At 31.2% G+C, this 20,593-nt stretch overlaps 1 protein-coding gene across 1 annotated transcript; it reads right to left on the bottom strand.

Annotated features, from left to right (window-relative positions):
- Positions 1-18,925: 18,925 nt before the first annotated feature.
- LOC143202618 (dTTP/UTP pyrophosphatase) lies at positions 18,926-20,074 on the bottom strand. Its single transcript, XM_076414269.1, has 4 exons — positions 19,860-20,074; positions 19,555-19,793; positions 19,225-19,377; positions 18,926-19,144 (listed from the first exon to the last, which is right to left on the bottom strand). Exons 1-4 carry the CDS (start codon positions 19,947-19,949, stop codon positions 19,006-19,008), a joined length of 621 nt encoding a protein of 206 aa, XP_076270384.1. The 5' UTR covers positions 19,950-20,074; the 3' UTR covers positions 18,926-19,005.
- Between the last annotated feature and the right edge of the window lie 519 nt (positions 20,075-20,593).

Below are 20,593 nucleotides of genomic sequence, written 5' to 3'. Positions count from 1 at the left end.
TCTGGAGCACAGGTGTTGTACAAGTACATCTCTGAGAGATAACTTGCACAACTCCAAGTGTTCCAGTGGAACATCCATCTCAAATCAGACAATCCGTTCGTGCAAAGTTTAACGAATATGCTCAGTGTGAGGTTCCCCCTTGACACCTTGCAATACACAAATAAGCTGATTAAAGCTCTACCCCCTCATCATTCGCGGTAGGTAATTAAAATACGGCAACCTCATACATATATATATATATATATATATATATATATATATATATATATATATATATATATATATATATATATATACCCGTTCTTAGTGAAGATGAAATAAAAAATGTCTATAGGAGATTAAATTATCAAATGAAATAAAAATGTATTAGAATATTTGCAATAAAAAATGTATGTAAACGCCTAAATATCATGTGAGTAATTCAAATTAAAAATAAATGTATCTATTGAACACATATTAATCAAAATTGATAAAACCGTCAATTGATTATGTGTATCTAATAAAAGTGTCCGGAAACATTTCATTATACTAAGGCTGTATTTCACAGTACATATCATAGATATTTCAATTACATAGTAATTATGTAATGTGTGTCAGTCAGGACATCGTCTCGTTAATTGGTTATATAACATAATATCTTACATTACAAACAAAATTTCCTAATTCAGAAATATCGGATAAGAAAGCGTGTGAAAAAATCCCACTCCACTATAGTACTTCCTATATTTAATTTTAATATAATTAGTTATTCTGTAATGTTATAATTTAAGAAGAAAATATTATTAAAATATGACACTATTCGAAAATATCAGATTTAATTATACATTTTTTAATAAATTTGACTATTCACCTTCAAGAGTGATACATTATTGTATATATTGAGTAAATATCTAACACTAAAAAGAGGAAAATAAAATATTTTTAACAAAAAATTTAACCGACTTCAAAAAATAAATAAGGAACTCACTAATAATTAAATAATAATCAAACTTAGATTCAAAATTTAACAACTTTTAGTTGGCTAAATTATGTTACATATTTAGCATTTTCTATGGACTTCAAACACGCTACACTATAACTTTTTTGAGTAAGTATTTCAAGAGATATGGAAATTTAAAGTCATGTATCAAGAAAAACTGGTATTACTTTTTTCAACCTAATATTTATAGGAAACTTATTGAGTGATATATTAGAAGACTAATACATACTCTACTGTTTTATTTTCAGAATTCTTTATTAAAATTAATTATCAGAAATTTTATAATTAGAAAATAATTTTTACCTTAATTACTTATTATGATTAAATGAGTCAATAAATTAATATCGCTGGAATTAATGCAATATTTAATAACATTTTTTGACTTATTTATAAGATTTGAGACGTCAATTTGATAGTGTTATGTAGATAACATAACCTATTATGCACCGTTAATGAAAATAACTGATATGTTACATTGTTGTGTGTAGCCGATTTGATATGGGACCGAGCGCTATAGCAAAAATTATCTTGTCCTTATTAGGGCGTTGTTAATCCAATCATCAAGTCAATGGTTAATTAATTGTGGTTCATAGCGATTAGCTGTAATAATTTCACCAAGTTTTAATAGGCGTGATGGTTATGTCTCGAAAACTGTTCTATAATATTCTAATTTGTTTACTGTTTCCTACAAACATATTATTTCCGCAGAAATATTTTTGAGAAAAAATATTTTTCAACTTTATGATTTAAATTTGCTTCAAAATGCTGGCTGGTATGTAATGTCAGTTCAAAGGAAATAATTCTAAACGTCAGGAATGAAAGCATTCAAGTTATTTAGTTTGCGTGGTAATTATTAATTCTATATATAGTAAAAAGTGATATGTAGTAATCATATAGTAATCAAGTTGGACAAAAAGCAGAACGGATCAAACTCAATTTAAAGTACAGTACTGGTTAGTCGAAAGGTTCTCCCAACTTGATCTTTCAATTTATGAACAATTTTATCAAAGAGATTGATTTATCAAAATTATAAAGTTTTCTTGAACTTATGGAATGCAATTTCGAAGTTGTACTTCGACGGACTATTAGTCTATTGCTTCCTAAACAAACCACACGAACTTGTACAGTTCATATTATCCAGTAAATGTTTGCTCTTAACTACAGCTAAAATAGTCTAATTTACTTTTAATTGTGGAAATACTACTGATGTATTTATTTTATCCTATATCAGAAGATAGTCCAACAGCTATAAATTTAATTTCTTCGGTATATCATTCACGAATATTTGCGTATGGGAAAGCTCTATGCAAAGTGGGTGTCGCGCCAGCTCACTTTTGACCAAAAACAACAAGTTGATGATTCGGAGCAGTGTTTGAAGATGATCAAGCCTAATCAACCCGAGAAAATGAATGAAACATGGCTCCATCATTTTACTTCGAAGACCAATCGACAGTCATCCGAGTGGACTGCATATGATGAACCCGCTCCAAAGCGTTGGAAAACGCAACAGTCGGCTGGCAAGGTTATGGCGTCTGTGTTTTGGGATGCGCATGGAATAATTTTCATTGACTACCTTGAATAAGGAAGGACCATAAACAGCGACTATTAAATAATGGTATTGGACCGTTTGAAGGATGAAATCGCCGAAAAACGACCGCATTTGAAGAAAAAGGAAGTGCTGCTTCACCAAGACAATGCACCGTGTTATAAGTCAGTGAAAATGATGACAAAAATCCGTGAATTGGGCTTAGAATTGCATCCTCATCCACCGTATTATCCAGATCTGGCCCCCAGCGACTATTACCTGTTCTCAAATCTCAAAAAATGCTTGCTGGGAAGACATTTTTGTCGAATGAAAAGGTTATTGCCGAAACTGAGTCCTATTTTGAAGCAAAGGACAAATCATAATATAAAAATGGTACCGAAGAGTCGGAGAATCGCTATAATCAGTGTATCACTCTTGAAGGGAATTGTGTAGTAGGCTGGGGACTTTTCAATTGACCTGTTGAAGTGTATTTATTGCCAGTAAGATGAGAACCAAAAACTAACATCATCTAACATAATCTAACACTAGAGTAGATATAATTATATTCTTAAGAAACATTGAAAGATATTAACTGAAGCACGCGAAAAAGACTGAAAAAACTAATTTAAGAATTGATGTTATGGAAATTGTCTGAGGCTTAGTGCTTACAATTTTTTTTAACTAATTTAATTTGATAGCAAGTCATTATGCTTATCATTACATAATTATTTTATTTATTTAATATACTTCAAATAACTTTGTACTTAGTGAACATCTTGTAAAATCATATAGTACCATCTCATTACATATATGTTTTTTCTTGTCACAATAATGTTTTCTTTGTCTTCACAAATATCTTAGCTTAATATCAGTAGATTTATCTCCTACGTTGAATTTCCTACTTCTAAATATCCACAGTCATTATTGTTTGAAAATGAACAGGTTGGTATCAACAAATTTGTTCTGCTATACATTTCAACAAGCAAATGAAAACTTTTATTTTGATTACATCTTTAGTACAAATATTTTTTTTTAATTAAGTATAGTACGTAGTAGACTTTATAAGTTCTGGGCTAAAATTCATGTTTGTATGTTTCTATTTCTGTTTGTTTCGGTTAGTGAGAAAAACATAAATTCAACCCATAAAGAAGCAGCCTTTATTAGAACTTACCATAACGACGAAGCCACGGGGTACATCGCACGTCAATTCGACTTATTCACTTAGAAAGTGTGACTTATGACACGTAGATTAAATATAACTCCAATATTATTGACTATAGATATGAAATGTTCAAAGAAGGTATGTTTAAAGAGTATTTTTTGCCATTGCCTTTAAAAATTTTATAATTTCAATAATGCCTCAGTTATAAAAATAAATATATAACTAGAGCAAAAATACAGCACCCAGTAATGCCTTAAAATTAAATGACCAGTCAATAAATAAATTAAACATTATCAACAAACTATTTATCGAACTATTAATGAACAGGCAATAAAAACTAAGTAATAACAACTTTATCATATTAAATAAAAGAGTTTTTTTTACTCTTTTTTTATGATTGTTAAGTAAATGTACATGAAATTATCAGAATATAGAATAAGCAAGAAATAGAGGAATATATATATGGATATCGTATACCACAAGAAAACAAAAGAATTTTGGATGATATTTCAAAGAATAATATTATTTTTTGTATTATCTTCTATAACACCGGCTAGCCGCCTTTAGATTATATCCTACGCCAGCAATATGGTGTTTTCATTTACTATCTCTATTGTTAAGAATCATCTGAAACTGTTCTGTTTTTCTAGATAACCATTTTTCGGTTGCTTCTTTTCTGTAGATATGGTCTCTCTTTCTCTAGTCTGTTATGGCATTTGTATCGAATAGATTGGTTTAATTTTAATATTTTAATGTAAATAAAATTGAAACAAAATGAGTTTTGGGACAATTTTTTTCACAGAAATCTTCACAGATATATATATTTTTTTTTGTTGGGGAAATTTATTGTTGGTCATTGTTGGAGAAAATAATTTGTTATAAATTGGCTTTATTAAAACGATTTCTGTGAAAAAAATTGTTGATATAAAATTGTGTATATCTTAACTGACCTGTTTAAACCAAAGGCAATTATTACGTCAGATTAGATCGATTCAAATTGATGTCTTTGAGTAAAGTATTGAAAAAATATAAATCATATAAAATTATTTTAAAGACAGGAACGTTAAAAAAGTGTTTTTGTAACATAATAAAACTGGGTCCCATGATGTAAAACCTTCGAAAATGTAGTTATAAATGTTTAAATCTCGCTCTACGATTCGTATTCTTTAAAATTGCCCTTTCCTCTTGCACGGGTATGCTAAAAACGAAAATAATCGTCAGAAACTGATATATTGCATCAACATTGAAATGTTTGATGCATGCATTTAAGATCCATTACGATTCAGCACAATGGCATTTTATCATAAATTCATCAAAATGTAGTCTTAAATCAATTTTGCTTTATAATGGCGATTTTTATGCTACTACTACAAGTAAACGGAATTGGTTCTTCGCAAATTAAAATTTGAGGCATGCTGCTCGGGTAACAAGCTGAGTTTACCAATTTCCCTTACTTTTGGTGAAAGGAGCACCATCCAAGAAACATTGGTACTTCCCCAAGGACTTTTTTTACCACCGCTATACAAAGAGTTGGGAATGATGAGGCAATTTGTAAAATTACTTGAAAAATATGAAGATTGTTTCAAATAAATAATTTCAAATTTTCAAGGCCTTTCAGAAACAAAAGTTTGTTGAGAATGTTTTCGTCGAACCAGACATTAAACGTCTTATGACTGACCACAATTCATCACCTCAAAAAGAAGGATTGCTTTTAGGAAAGTCATAGAGAAAATTTTAGCCAAGAATTCCCTAATTCTAAACAAATGGTCAAAAAAATTAAAGCATTTCAATATTTAGGTTGCCTAATGAGTTTAAGCGTACAATTTCTTCATTCCCAGCTCGGCTACTACTACCGGAAAATTTGAGAGATGTGGGTGTAGAGCGAAGTGAAATATTGCACCAAGGTATTAAGGAGATGGATAAAAGGTTCTTCCAACAAGCAACAATGTACAAACAGGAGCCCCACTGGGAAAAAGAAAGGTTTTAAGAAGGGTTGTCTTAAGTTCTATTAATAATTTGCAAATAAAATAATATTTTCAAGGTCATTAGTTCAGCATATCCTAAACCATAGATTACGCCACAAAACGTAAACAGCTTTTAGATATTTTTAGCTAGACTCTTAGACAACAGCTGATTTTATACATTCTGATTAAGCAGAACTTCCTTTCTTTTCTGAAAAATTATCTGGCAATAATTATCTGACCAATAAGATTCAAAAGGATCTGCTACAGAAAATAATGTATAGTGATTGAATGATGATATTGTTAATGTAATCATCTTAGCGTATTTTTAAAATGAACCTTTAATTATAGAAGCTATAATGAAAATCATTTTCAATGAAATAATTATTTTACTGCACGACAAAAATCAGAAGTAAAGGTACATAAAGTTGTCGAATTAGCTCAATGTATATAACAATTCGTACTAGTTCCTTCTAATCCTCTTTCAAGTGTCACTTGAATGCATTATATTCCATTTTCAGCGAGTGTGGCAGCCATTTAAGTGATATTATAATATTTCGTATTCGTTGGGAACACATGCATCTTATAATCAATATTTACATTGTAGTATTTGAGTGAGTTAAAAAATCTCATTTATAATCAAACGGCATACAAAGCGATAATAAATTCGAATACTGAAAACCTAAGCATTCGCTTTGTACGGTGCATATTAACATTAGCGTGGATAAACGATTGAATAGTCGCGGTTTTTTATCTTGTTAACATCATTATTATTGGTGTTATGACAGACATCTTTCATGAATAAAAACATGTGCATCGTTTTTGAATAATATTTCACTCTTTAAGATTCAGACATTCAAAAATATAATCGAAAAAATATTGTGTAGTTTGTTATTAGTAAGTCGCAATTAATATAATTTTAATAGGTTTTTTATTAAGTTCATAGTCTAAAAAATGTATACAATTGTAATTCTTCATCTTTCATAAGAAGATGACCATAATTTCATGTTTAATTTAAAAGGAGACAAAGATCTATTTAAGACAAATTATTTCAACCACAAAATATAAAATCGTAAAAATACATAGACTTTTTAATGCAGTAATCAACAAAAGGGGCGTTGAATTTGTTTCTGCAACGAATTTGCCGGTTTTATATTTAAAATGAGTGGGTTCTTCCCAATATTCTGGAAATTTGGAAACTTTTTTGATATAGCGACCTTGAGGCATGTCGAATTTTATATCGTGGAATAACGGTCAACAAAGTACCCAGAAATATAATCCTAGATGTTGAAATTTTTTTTTATTACTCTTCGTGAGTTCACAATCTGCCCTATTGGCAATAAGTATTTCTTCTGTCTATATTATATATACATGGCATGTAGCAAATCACTTCATTAAGCAATCTTCTGTATAAAATAATATCTTAATTAATTAATACATATGTCCAGTAATTAGATCAAGTGGTGTTAAACGTTTAGTCTACGCACTTCACTATCACGTCGCATATTTAGCTGATTAGCGAGTACATTGGGATGCACTGACACTCTTTCGAAGTACTTCACACAAACACGTTAAATTACACTCGTTATAGGTTCTAGAGGAATATCGCGTTATATCACTTTATTTGAAATATAGTACGGAGCATCAACAATGGCACGCAACACCTTATTTTGGAACCGTTGAATGATGGATATATTAGATTTGCTAGCGGTACCCCATAGTTGAATTCCATATGTCCAAATGGGCTTGAGTATAGACTCATACAGCAATACCTTGTTATCTAATGATAACTTGGATTTGCGACCAATGAGCCAATACATTTGATATAATTTTAGTCCCAGTTGTTTCCGTTTAGAGAGTATGTGCTTCTTCCAGGTTAGGCGTCGATCTAAATGCATACCAAGATATTTAACATGCTCTGCTTGGGGGAGTTGACGATGATTGATATGCACTGGTGGACATGTTCTTCTACGCAGGGTAAACGTTATATGCGTGGATTTTGATTCATTGGCTTTAATACGCCATGTCTTCAACCATAATTGTATTTGCTCAAGGTGGGTTTGTAGGTTTATTGATGCTGTGAGTGGATCTTCATGGGATGCTAAGATTGCTGTATCGTCTGCATATGTTGCCACAGTAGTTATTTTTGTGGAGGGCAGATCAGCCGTATACAGAAGATACAGTACTGGACCCAGTACACTACCTTGCGGGACTCCTGAATATATGGGATTTAATTCGGTATGTTCATCGCCTTGATTTACAATAAAATGTCTGTCAGTGAGATACGATTTTAGTAGCTGATAGTCCGGATGAGGGAGAAGTTTCTTTAGTTTAACCTGCAAGCCCGTATGCCATACTTTGTCAAAAGCCTGAGATATGTCTAGGAAAGCAGCCGAACAATATCTATTGGCATTTAGGTCAGCGTTTATTTTGTTTACAAGTCTATGCACTTGTTCTATAGTCCCATGCTTATTGCGAAAGCCAAATTGATGTTCTGGAATAATTTTTCTTTTTTCTATTATATAGTTTACCTTTTTTATGTATAATTTCTCGAAAACTTTCGAGATTATTGGTAATAAACTTATAGGTCGGTAGGAGGTCACATCTTCTGGTATTTTTCCTGGTTTAAGTATCATTAATATTTTAGCTACTTTCCAGATACTAGGGAAGTAATTAATTCGTAGCATAGCATTAAATATAAATGTTAATAGTTTTATAGCCTTTTCTGATAGTTCTTTTAGAATTTTGCCAGTAATTAAGTCATAACCAGGAGCTTTTTTAATATTAATCTCAGATGTTGAACATGGGCGAAAACTAGTATACGATAACGAATAGCTGTCAACCCCGAGACGTTTATCTGGGATGTTATTGAAGGGTATTTCATTTATTCAGTAACCGATCATCGTTTGATTTAGACGTGCCACCATCGACTGCCCAAACCTTGTCTCTAGGTAACACCGCTGCCACCCATTTTATCTATTTTGTATTTTCCACATTTTTTATATTGCCAATAAATAACGGTCACATATTGTAAACACCATTGTTTTATTTCGTTTTACCTCCATTCGCCGAGCCATATAACTTACACCAAATTAATATTGATTTAAATACATATCAAAAAACCAAATGCAATGCTAAATAATAGTCTTGCCTGTGGACCATTTTTTAATTATTACCCTTAGCGGTTCAATAATCTGCACAGTGGACTATATGTATTTCCTATGATCACTATGTACATGACATATAGAAAATCACTTCATTAATTGATTTCCTGTGTAAAATATCTTGTTTTAAATCTTAATCTAAAGTCTACATATGTCCATTTATCAAATCAGGTAGCATTAAAAGTTTTAGTATACGCACTGGTCATGTCATGTCGCATATTTAAGTGATTAGCAAGCACAGTGGGGTACGTAACACCCTCTCGAATTATTTAAAATAAGTACTCTGAATTATATTAATTATTGGTTCTAAAGGGATAGCGCGCTGTACCACTTCATTATAGATATGGCACGAAACATTTGACCAAATAGGATTAAGTATTGATTCGTATAGCAATGGCTTGTTAACTGATGATAATTTGCATTTGTGCATGATCAGCCAATGCATTAATTTAATACCAAGTTTCAAAGTTAGGCGTCGCTCTATATACATGCCAAGATATTTTACCTCTGTCTTGTTGGTGTTGAGAGTTGATAATTATATCATATTCGCTAGTAGACATAAGTTCCAACTATTATAAGATCAGAACAAATACCGCAAGTACAGTAAGAGTAATATATTACTTATAAAATAGTTTTAACAAAAAATTGAAATGACTTCAAAAAATAAATAAGGAACTCACTAAAGAGTTCCTAATTCTTATATAATAATATTTTTCTCTTTTTAGTGTTAGATATTTACTCAATAAATTACGCAGTTATTTTATTAAATGTTACAATGAATAGCCCAAGTAAAAGTACAGTCCGAATGAGGAAAAATAGGAATAAAGGAACAATGATTGAAAATAAGGAATGTTTCAGGCCCCGGGGTCCGCTACCTAGTGTAGATGATTTAACAAATGTTCCAATCAACCTAGAACAAATAAAGCTGCTAACCTGTTGGGAATTAAATCATCGACCTCCCCGTGTGAGCTCAGCGTTCTAACCATTACACCATAGAAACAGTTGCATATAATATGGTTTTCGCTTAAGCAACCTGGCTGAATTTTACACTGAATTATTTCCGATTTTTCGTCACATCAGTTCAGCAATAACATTATATACCAATATCTTATTATTTTAGATAAAAAACATGTGAAAACATTGTACGTGCCTTTAAAATTTGAGGTTTTCACTCTATTTCCCCCTTTCCCCCCAACAAAATATTTCACAATTAACTATGGAAACTTTTATTAGTCCTCTTCAACTAGAAAACTGATATAATTTCTTTTATATTAATTATAGTATATATTACAGTTACAGTAGTTACAGTGGTTACATATATATAGTATACTTACTATATATATATATATATATATATATATATATATATATATATATATATATATATATATATATATATATATGCAACGACCAACTTTCTCTTCTATAAACTAGCATGACGCATTTGTCTGATCCGAATAATGTGTTGGCGTCATAGTTGATTAATCTATGCTTCACAGGAAAATGATTTCTTTAATGTCATTAAAATTATTTGCAGTAGCAAGAAGTAGACATAGAAAATTTACTTGTAGTTTCTAGGTTATAATTTTATTTGTTATTAGTAGAAATTACACTCTTGTCTGTCCTATCTATCAGGTGTTTGCATGTATTATGATCATTTCTTTACTTAAAAATTTAAATTATTGTTAATTTTTTCCCATCTTTCAGACAATATAGCGATACCGTAGGATTAATAGCGATCCAGTCATCAGTTAAATCATGGTACATTTATCTGAACGAGTAGTAATCAAAAGACGCTATACGGACGCTATCTCGTATTAAGGGAAATGGTCCAGTGGTTACATTTCTGGGGGTTGCAGGTCAACCCTACAGAAAACCCAGGAAACTCCATAGGAGAAAACTCCACAAGAAGCGTTTTGGACCGAGTATTTCAATCCCATGATCAGAATAATATCGGTCTTGTCTTCGATTGCAAGTTTAGGTGGAACTCCCAGATTCAAAGGTCCCTCGAGAAAGGTCAAGGTATTGTTAATTTGCTGTTCCCGCTCATCAACCGGGCTAGCAGGCTTCCTCTCTCAACAAAATATTTCCTCTACAAGATGCTGATTCGATCAGTCGTTCTACACGGCTCCAGTGTCTATCTAAAATACGTCTCACCTAGCCAGGTGGAACGTCTTCAAGTATTTCAAAAAGGCGTATATAAAATTAATATTTATATTCAAATTTATACAGTATTTAACTTTATATTATTTTAACTTTGTCAGTTTGTATGAATAAATAGATATTATTTGATGTCCACATCGTTAAGACGATTTAATAAAAATTTCACAACTTTTGCGACCTCCTACGTGCATCCGTTTCACATTTGTTCCGACTCCTATGCGATGAGATTTTCACACACTTCTCAATTATATTCGTTGCACATAACGAAACAAAAAGTATTCTGGTTTATTTCTCATTACTTTCGAATATGCATTGTCGATTTCGTGCAGTTTGTTAAACCGATGAGAATATGAAAAGTAACGATGGTGGCGATTTCCCGAATGGAAGTAGAACGGAAGCTAGTTTGATTACGAATTGAAGGAATTTAAATGAAATATTATACCCTCCCCGAGCATATTATTTTCGAAACGATTCCTTAAAACAATTAAATTAAGATTCTAATTGGAGTCCACATTCTTTTACGGTAAAATAACCTGTTAATATATAATAACTCGTATTCTGTTGTTGAAGAATGCGCTGTGTTTAGCTATATTAAAAAGAAAGTAGATCTTGGTTTTCTGTTACATAAATATATCATTAAAAAAACACAAAATTAAAGTTAGTTCGTTGTCCAGTTAACATAATATATTAAAAATATATTCATTGGTTGATTGATTATTATTATGGTTTTAGTCTGAAATTAGACTGAACCGATTTACTTGAAATTTTCTGTGAGTCTCCTACATACATTCTTCTATCCTATAAAATTAAAAAAGAAACAAAAACTTTTTTCAGCTAAAAAAAACTAAATTTAATTATAGAACTTGAAATATCATTTCAACTATCTCGAAAAAAAGTGATATCAAAAAAAAAGCATTTAAAGCTTCGTTGTTAGATGACGCGTTACTTAAACAGCTGTATCTCCGATTATAATTTAACAAGTTAATTGAAAAGTCCCCGGCCTGATACATAAATGGCGCTACTAAAACTAAATCCATATATTTTTTAGTTAACCCTAACCCTCAAAAGATACGTGTATAAATATAAAAGCTGTCGGATCATTAGTTTGTGCATTATAGCATTTTTTGTGAAGCAACTTCTGTTATTGTAAAAAAAATGGATAAAAAGGAATTTCACGTGTTGATAAAATATTGCTTTTTGAAGGGAAAAAATACAGTAAAAGCAAAAACTTGGCTTGAAGCCGACAATCCGGACACTGCCCCAGGAAAATCAACCAACAAGGATTGGTATGCTAAGTTTAGACGTAATGAAATGAGATCGAAGTCGGTGAACGCAGTGAACGCCCAAAAGAGGTTGTTACCAACGAAAACATTGAAAAAATCCACAAAATGATTTTGAATGACCATAAATTGAAATTGAATGAAATAGCAGAAACTCTAAAGATGTCAACTGAACGTGTACATCATTCAATATTTGGGTATGAGAAAGTTCTGTACCAAGTTGGTGCCGCGCGAGCTTATTTTAAACCAAAAACAACGACGAGTTGATGATTCGGAGCAGTGTTTGAAGATGATGAAGGGTAATAAACCCGAGTTTTTGCGTCGATATATGACAATGGATGAAACATGGCTCGATCATTCCACTCCGAAGTCTAATCGACAGGGATCCGAGTGGACTGCACACCATGAACCCGCTCCAAACAAACATGCCGCATTTGAAGAAAAAGAAAGTGCTTCAACAAGACAATGCACCGTGTCAAAAATCCATGAATTGGGCTTCTAATTGCTTCGTCATCCACCGTATTCTCTAAATCTGGCCTTCAGCGACTATTTCCTGTTCTCAGATCTCAAAAGAATACTCGCTGGGAAGAAATTCACGTCGAATGAACAGGTGATCGACAAAACTGAGGCTTATTTTGAAGCAAAGGACAAATCGTACTACAAAAATGACATCGAATAGTTGGAGGGTCGCTATAATCAGTGTATCACCCTTGAAGAGAATTATGTTGAATAAATAATAATAATTTTGCCAAAAAAAAAGAGTTTTGCTATGGTTGGTTGGGGATGTTTCAATTGACCTGTTAGATTTTGAATGATTCTCTTAAGGACATATTATTAAACGGTTAAGCTTTGAAAATATAAAATATGAAAAAAATCGGTTTTTTGAAATTTTTTGGCTGTAATGCGTCCTTTAATATTCTTCAAGGCTTTTTTACCAAAACTTACATATTATTTATCGAAAGTATGAGCTAAGAAATAAACTAAAACTTCTTACGATGATAAAAAATTATTTTCGGAGAAGAAGGATTTTTTGACATTTTCATTTAAAAATGTTTTTAAAAGTTTTAAAAAAAATCTAGATTTTGACATAATACATTTTACGTAATTTACATTCAACTTTAAATTTTACATAATCTCTCCTACCTTCAATACACTTGAGCTAGTGTTTTTCCAGCATTAGTATTCCTTCCCGGAAATAAGAGCCTCAAACAGTGCAAAATATTCACATATAAACTATTCAGCTTCTTCATTCGACACAAAACGCTTCTCAGAAACAAATATCTTCAAGTTTGAGAACAAATGGAACAAAAGTCTGAGGATGCCAAATCAAAAGAATAGGGATGATAGCCGAGCAAATCATAACCCAAATCCTAACGTACCCTTGTTTACAGAATAAAGTTTACAGATGCCCTAGTGATTTTCTGGAGATCTTTGTTTTCTTTTTCAAACCAGGCTCTTTTCGCGAATTTTGAAATAGTGCTGGCCAGGAAGGTTGGAGTTATAAACTCCTATAAATGTTCTTCTTTTTCAGCAATCAATTACAAGAACTCAACATAACGATTAAAAATATAATCATATTTAAAACAAATTTTGAGAGTTTTTTTTATAATTTTGAAGCTTGATTCAGATAAATTGGTACAACGTATTAAGTTTTATCATTTTATTATTTTATGCATCCTTTAGCAATAAAAAATTCATCATTTAATTCACCGTCAGGTTTTGGCTTTTTCGTAACAACAGAAGTGCTATTCGGCAGCCATGAGTTAACGACTCAAACAAGTAGTAGTCGGAAGGAGCAAAGTTTAGTGATTAAGACGACTGAAGTAGGCACGTAAGTATGCAAGCATTTCTCTATAGATTCTCACATATTTTAGATGTTGCTATTAACATTCTCGTGTGAACGTGTGAAAACTGCTTGTTCGTATTCAACTCTTGCTTGAAAAAACCAGTCCGATTTTAATTGAATCAGTGTTGGGTATATAATATATTTGCCTTTGGACTGAAATGAAATATTAAATTCAATTAAGATCCAAGCCAGTGTTGGTCAAGAAGATGTCGTCCCCATTAATTTTTAACATATTAGTGGAAACTATGTTTATTTTGAAAATTACTATGTACGGCTCTGAAACTTGGACACTGTTATACTTTGATATCTGTAGATCTTCCAAAGCCGATGTTTAAGACAAATTTTACATGTTTCACTCAACTATTGTTCAGTTGAAGAAAAAATTTAGAACTGCAGATTGTAATGATTCGGACGCATCCATTGAAAGAAAGGTGGACTAATTCCTCTTGCTTTCTCTTGCTTCTTCCAATCGGCCTTATAGATGCAAGACTCGTGAGTAGCACTTAAAAATATATGGATCAAGATCCCAAATCACAGATATGATTTTCTACATATCATGTACTTATATAATAATTATGATAAGAATTACTTATTGTCCACTGCCACAGAATAATAATTTAAAAAATATTGTAATTTGTTATATTTGAAACCATAAAAACAATTTTAAAGAAAATACCTTTTAGAAATAAATTTTTTATTGATGTTAAATGAAAAGCGTATTAATTATATAGCGTTATATTTAATCTCATAAATAATTCTGCAAATTCTATTTAAAACTATTAGTGTAATTTTTTAATATTTGTTAAATATGTAGCGACCTTGAGGCATGTCGAATTTTACATAGTGGAATAACGGTCTACAAAATACCCAGAAATATAATCCCAGGTGTTGAACACGAGCGGGGTGCCAGCAGCGCCAACTAGAACCCGATAACGAATAGCTAGCAACCCCGAGACGTTTATCCTGGATGTTATTGAAGGTTATTTCGATTAATTCAGTGCTCAACCATCGTTTGGTTTAGACGTGCCACCATCGACTGCCCAAGTCTCGTCTCCAGGTAACTTCGCCGCCATCCCTTTTATCATTTGTATTTTTCACATTTTTTTATACAGCCAATAAATAACGGTCACATAATGTAAACACCACTGTTTCATTTCGTTTTACCTCCATTCACCGAGCCATATCATTTACCCTAAAAATATAAAAATTGTAATATTAGATATTGTATATTTTAACGTATTTTCAAAATATTCCATTCAAATTTTAAAACTTAAATAAAATAATTTAATAATTTAATAATTGTAATTTGGAGCTTGAAGCGTTCTTTAATTATCATCTTATGATAAGCTTGGCTTCATTTCTATATATGGCATTTCCTTCTAATCACTTTTTATTTTATAGATTGCATCCATAGAGTATATATAAAGGTTTTACTTAAATAGGCGAAACCGAGGAAATTTTACGTGGTCCAACGAATGCTGGCTCTCAGACCACTGTTTGATTGGTTCACTTAAATTTCCCTACAAAGACATTTGATTGGTTAATTTCTATAAACCAAATGTTTGTTTCTATGGTTTGTTTTTGACGCCATTTTTGTGTCTCACATGGAGTGAGATCAGCATTTTTGTGCCTATTATTTGATTATAATGTATCTTCATTCTCAAAAGTGTTGTGTATGTGCGGAAATAAAAGAATCAGACGTCGTCAGAAACAACCCAAATTAGCTAGATTAAGGATATGTGTGTGGCCTAGCATTGCTTTTATCTGGTACGTATATAATTATTTATATAGAGCATTTGTATTAATATATATATTTTTTAACCAGCATAAACAAATTTATATCGGTTAAAAACTTTTAATATTTCGGCTTAAGACTCCTTAACCAAGATAACCTTTTCAATAAGGATGTTAAAAAATACATTAATACAATTTGTAGACCAAGAGGATGAGCTTGATGTTATAGACAAGAGATTATCTCATGATTGTTTTATTATATTATTAATAGATCTTTAAGCTGTCTCTTTAACTCCTCGATTTTACTATAATAAGAGCGTAGCAGTAATTTTGATATATATCATTTAATTTTTTTGTTTTTTGTTGTTGTTCATTAGAGTATTACTCTTTGGTATGTTTTCCTCATTCTGATGTATATCATACCATTTAACCGTTTTAATTATCCGTTCCACAAGTAAAATACTAACAGACACGTACTTTCAGCTGTGCTGCTCTGCTTTCAGTATGAGGGAGTAAAATGTTAGAAACCTTAATACATCTTATTTAAATTGATAGCTTTAAAGAAATACGAAAAAGGGAACAGGGCTGTAGACAGTTTTGTTTATATTTGCCAGGAGATTGATATATTTATGATATATTTCATTATTTTTTATTTATATATATTATATATAATTTAAACTAACCAATGAAATGTAGCGAAATGACGTTCTCAACGCCTTCCTTCTGAGACCACGCAAAACCATTTTGAAATTATTTGTATTAAGTTAACACTCTATATATTACTCTATGGTTGCGTCTTCCTTTGTTGAACGTAAAATCAACAGAGTCAAAGGACAACAAAGTGTCTTACAAGACGTGGTTCAAAGCCCATGTTGAGCAGCAGGTCCGATCCAGGAGAAACCTTAGTTAGTATAAAGGTAATTTTACAATATAATAAAAAAATGTATTAGTAAACCTAATATGAAATATGCTATCTATATAGTTCAATTTAAGAGTACATGTAAGCCAACCTATTGGTTTTTTACTGAACATTAGATCTTAACCGCACTGGTCAGTTCATGCCAGAAGACATTTGGTTTTACCCAGCCTGGTTACTGGTGTGACTAAGATGATCTTCCGTATCGAATTTGGCAGTCTTATAGATAACTACAAACATAAATTTATAACCATCCCTGTCAAAAGATCTTGTTCTAATGTTCTCTTATTGAATCGTTTCCAATCTACGACTATTGCAGCTACCAAATCAAACCAGCTAAAGTATAATTGTGATTCATATCAGAAATATCGTTTAAATATATATCAATTAAATTTAAACTATCTAATAAAAATAAATTTTCTATGAAAACCGAATCATTCACAAAGACATTTACGTAAAAAATAATATAACTATTAAGAATGAATTATAAAGAGGATGTAAATCTAGATTAAGTTGATGCAACACCACTATAAGGTGATCTTTCAAAATGGCATATTTTTTATTTCGCGTTACACTTACAACATCCTTGAAGTGATTAAACGTTCAGGAAGTGGGATTTCGAACGCGGCATTATAGAAATTTACCTTCTGCGCTACCGTAGCAGCATTTAAAGGTCATTTGGCGATACACATATTAAGATAACTAAACTATACATTTCAAATGTATGCTCCATTAAAATGCTTCGAATTGTCTTTGTTACTGTTTTTTTTTGTGCCCGAAAAGGATATTAAATAAAATTGAGTTTAAATTTCTGTATCAATCATTTATAATTGTGTTATAATTTGCTATATAACGGTTAATAACAAACACTATCGTTTGCTTTGTACTGTTATTTAATAATGAAGGAACCATCCATCTGTTTTTTAATAATGTTCGTGAATCTACACCTGTATTTTTGAAAATATTTGTAGCTTTATTGAATTGATTTCAGATGTGATGAATCAAGATAAGTACAATGGAAATTACTCATCTAAAATTTACTTAGAAAAAAACAGATTACATACCAGTAATGGAGACAGCGTTTAAAAAAGAAAACGATCAAATAATAAATCAGAGTTTTTTAAATATTATTTTTAAAAATAATGGTCAAAAAAGTTAAACAAACAATAATGAGAGAGATTAATATTAAAAAAGCTCCTGGTTATGACTTAATTACTGGTAAAATTTTAAAAGAACTATCAGAAAAGGGTACAAAACTGTTGACATTTATATGTAATGCTATGCTACGAATTCATTATTTCCCTAACATCTGGAAAGTAGCTAAAATATTAATGATTCCTAAATCAGGAAAAATACCAGAAGATGTAACCTCCTATCGGCCTATAAGTTTATTACCGATAATCTCGAAAGTTTTCGAGAAACTATACATAAAGAAGCTAAACTATATAATGGAAAAAAGAAAAATTATTCCAGAACATCAGTTTGGCTTTCGCAATAAGCATGGGACTGTATAACAAGTGCATAGACTTGTAAACAAAATAAACTCTGATCTAAATGCCAAAAGATATTGTTCGGCTGCTTTTCTAGATATATCTCAGGCTTTTGATCAAGTATGGCATACGGGCTTGCAAGTTAAACTAAAGAAACTTCTCCCTCATCCGGACTATCAGTTACTAAAATTGAATCTCACTGATAGACATTTTATTGTAAATCAAGGCGATGAACATACCGAATTAAATCCCATATATTCAGGAGTTCCACAAGGTAGTGTACTGGGTCCAGTACTGTATCTTCTATATACGGCCGATCTGCCCACCACAAAAATAACTACTGTGGTAACATACGCAGACGACACAGCAATGACGTCAGGGCTGTCACGCGCCAAACTTTACGGCGCTAATCAAATATCTTCACAGCAAGATGTTTTTCTTGCAGGTGCCTATAATGGACATTTAAATTGGCCAATCAATGAAACCAATCTTGAATGACCGATTATAACCCCATCTGGATGTTGGGCAAAGCAAAACTTTATTCCAGAGACTGTTGAATTACCTTTATATTACTCTATGGTATTGATGTAAGTACAATAGCAATAAGATTGTAATAAGAATATGCAATGTAAGCTGTAATAAAAAATATTTACGGAAATGTATTTTCATAGCGTTTTAAATTATTTTCAGAGTAAAACTTCGAAATTATTAGAATACTTTATTATCAACCAACCTTTATTATTATCTTAAGGACATTAAGAACATGATATTGAATCAGTGTGTGATTAATCATTTTTGATTATGTTCTTAAGAACTTGTGACAGACGGCAAAGTGGCAATCCGATAACGTTGTTAAAATCCCCGTCAATACGTTTTACAAATGTGCTGGCGATACCTTGAACGCCATACCCGCCAGCTTTTCCCCTAAAACGGAACCGTACATCATGAATAACAAATAAAGCACATAATAAAAGTGATTCATATGAAAATATCGTGGTTCTCACATTGGTTCACCGGTATCAACATAAGCAGCAATTTCTTCATCAGTTAACTTGGCCATATAGACAGTGGTAACTTCTGTGAATGTGTGAACATTGTTCTTGTACCATATTACAACACCTGTGTAAACACTGTTGGGTAAACCGCCCCTGGTCAAGCTGAAATTTTTTTAAACCGTTTTTTTTGTGTTTGTTAGAAACTATGGTTCTATTTAATAAACCATAATATTATAAATGCACTCAAAAAAACAAATATTATAATGTATATTTGTTATAAAATAATATATATTAAATAATTTAAAATGTTCAATTTAAAACAAATAAATATTCACTTACTCTGTAATACATTGTATAGCTTCATTTCTGTTCTTTGGCTTCCCATACATTTTCCCATTGTAAACAACCATGGTATCAGAGCCAATAATTAAATCAGGTTTTCTGGTATCATTTTTTAACTTCTCGTACACGTCATTTAACTTACCAAGAGCAGTTTTCTCAACAAAATCCGAAAATGTATGTTCTTTGGGATCTAAATTTTCTTCATAATCGGAAGGTACTATTTCGAATTTCAGTTTCTGAAATAGTTATAATTATTATCTGTAAATAAAATGAATCAACTAACAGGTGGCGCCATCTCTCACCGTGCTTGCGAGAAGGTTTGCACGTTGTTTTGAACCACTAGCTAGAATAACCCTCATATTGTTTAACTGACTTAATAATGGTTCCAACATTTTTGGTAGTTACAAATATTATGTTAAAACAAACTGGTTTTACTTAGTACTGCGCAGTTATTATTTAATAATTCTTCTATCTAAAAAAATAGACTGACTTGTATTGCGCAAACACTTATCAAGAGAGAAAAATTTAACGCTAAAATCATATACTATCCTCGCGCCATCTATTAGCGCTAAAATAATATGTTATCGTTGCGCCATCTATTCATTTGCTCTAATGACATAATTAAAGATTCCTCTTTATGTTAATTGTTTTTTAGCTCTAATAAATTTCACTTATAACAGGTGTTTATTTTTGTTAATATTAGATCACATTTGAAATTTAATAATTGAATATATATATGTAATAATTTTTTTAGTATTATTCATAAAATAATATTCCTATTTTGTGACTTTATTTGTCGAACAACCTCCACTTATTAATACCCTCTATTTAACTAAAATATTTAAGGACGTCTTTATTAATATACATAATATTTACCCTTATTATATAAACAATAACATCAGATTTAACTAATGGTAAAAATTCTTTCTGTAACTGTTCTTTCAAAGGGATGCAAATTCAATAAACCGTAAGATTGTTGTGAATTGTCATATCATGTATTTTTTAATTGGAGGTCTTATTGACGTTAAATATTACA

The sequence above is a fragment of the Rhynchophorus ferrugineus genome, unplaced genomic scaffold (genome assembly GCF_030347505.1).
Source record: "Rhynchophorus ferrugineus isolate W39M unplaced genomic scaffold, kcgeb_rfMv2 rfM9, whole genome shotgun sequence".
Lineage (NCBI taxonomy): Eukaryota > Metazoa > Arthropoda > Insecta > Coleoptera > Curculionidae > Rhynchophorus > Rhynchophorus ferrugineus.
Note: the sequence above shows the minus strand (reverse complement) of the source record. Positions and strands in the feature narration are given on the sequence as shown.

Bases quoted from the DNA above. Each gene is read 5' to 3' on its own strand.
- LOC143202618 (XM_076414269.1), bottom strand. From the start codon at position 19,949: ATGTTGGAACCATTATTAAGTCAGTTAAACAATATGAGGGTTATTCTA. The intron at 19,794-19,859 runs GTGAGAGATGGC...TAACTATTTCAG, and splicing joins CAAACCTTCTCGCAAGCACG to AAACTGAAATTCGAAATAGT. The intron at 19,145-19,224 runs GTGAGAACCACG...GTTCCGTTTTAG, and splicing joins GTTGATACCGGTGAACCAAT to GGGAAAAGCTGGCGGGTATG.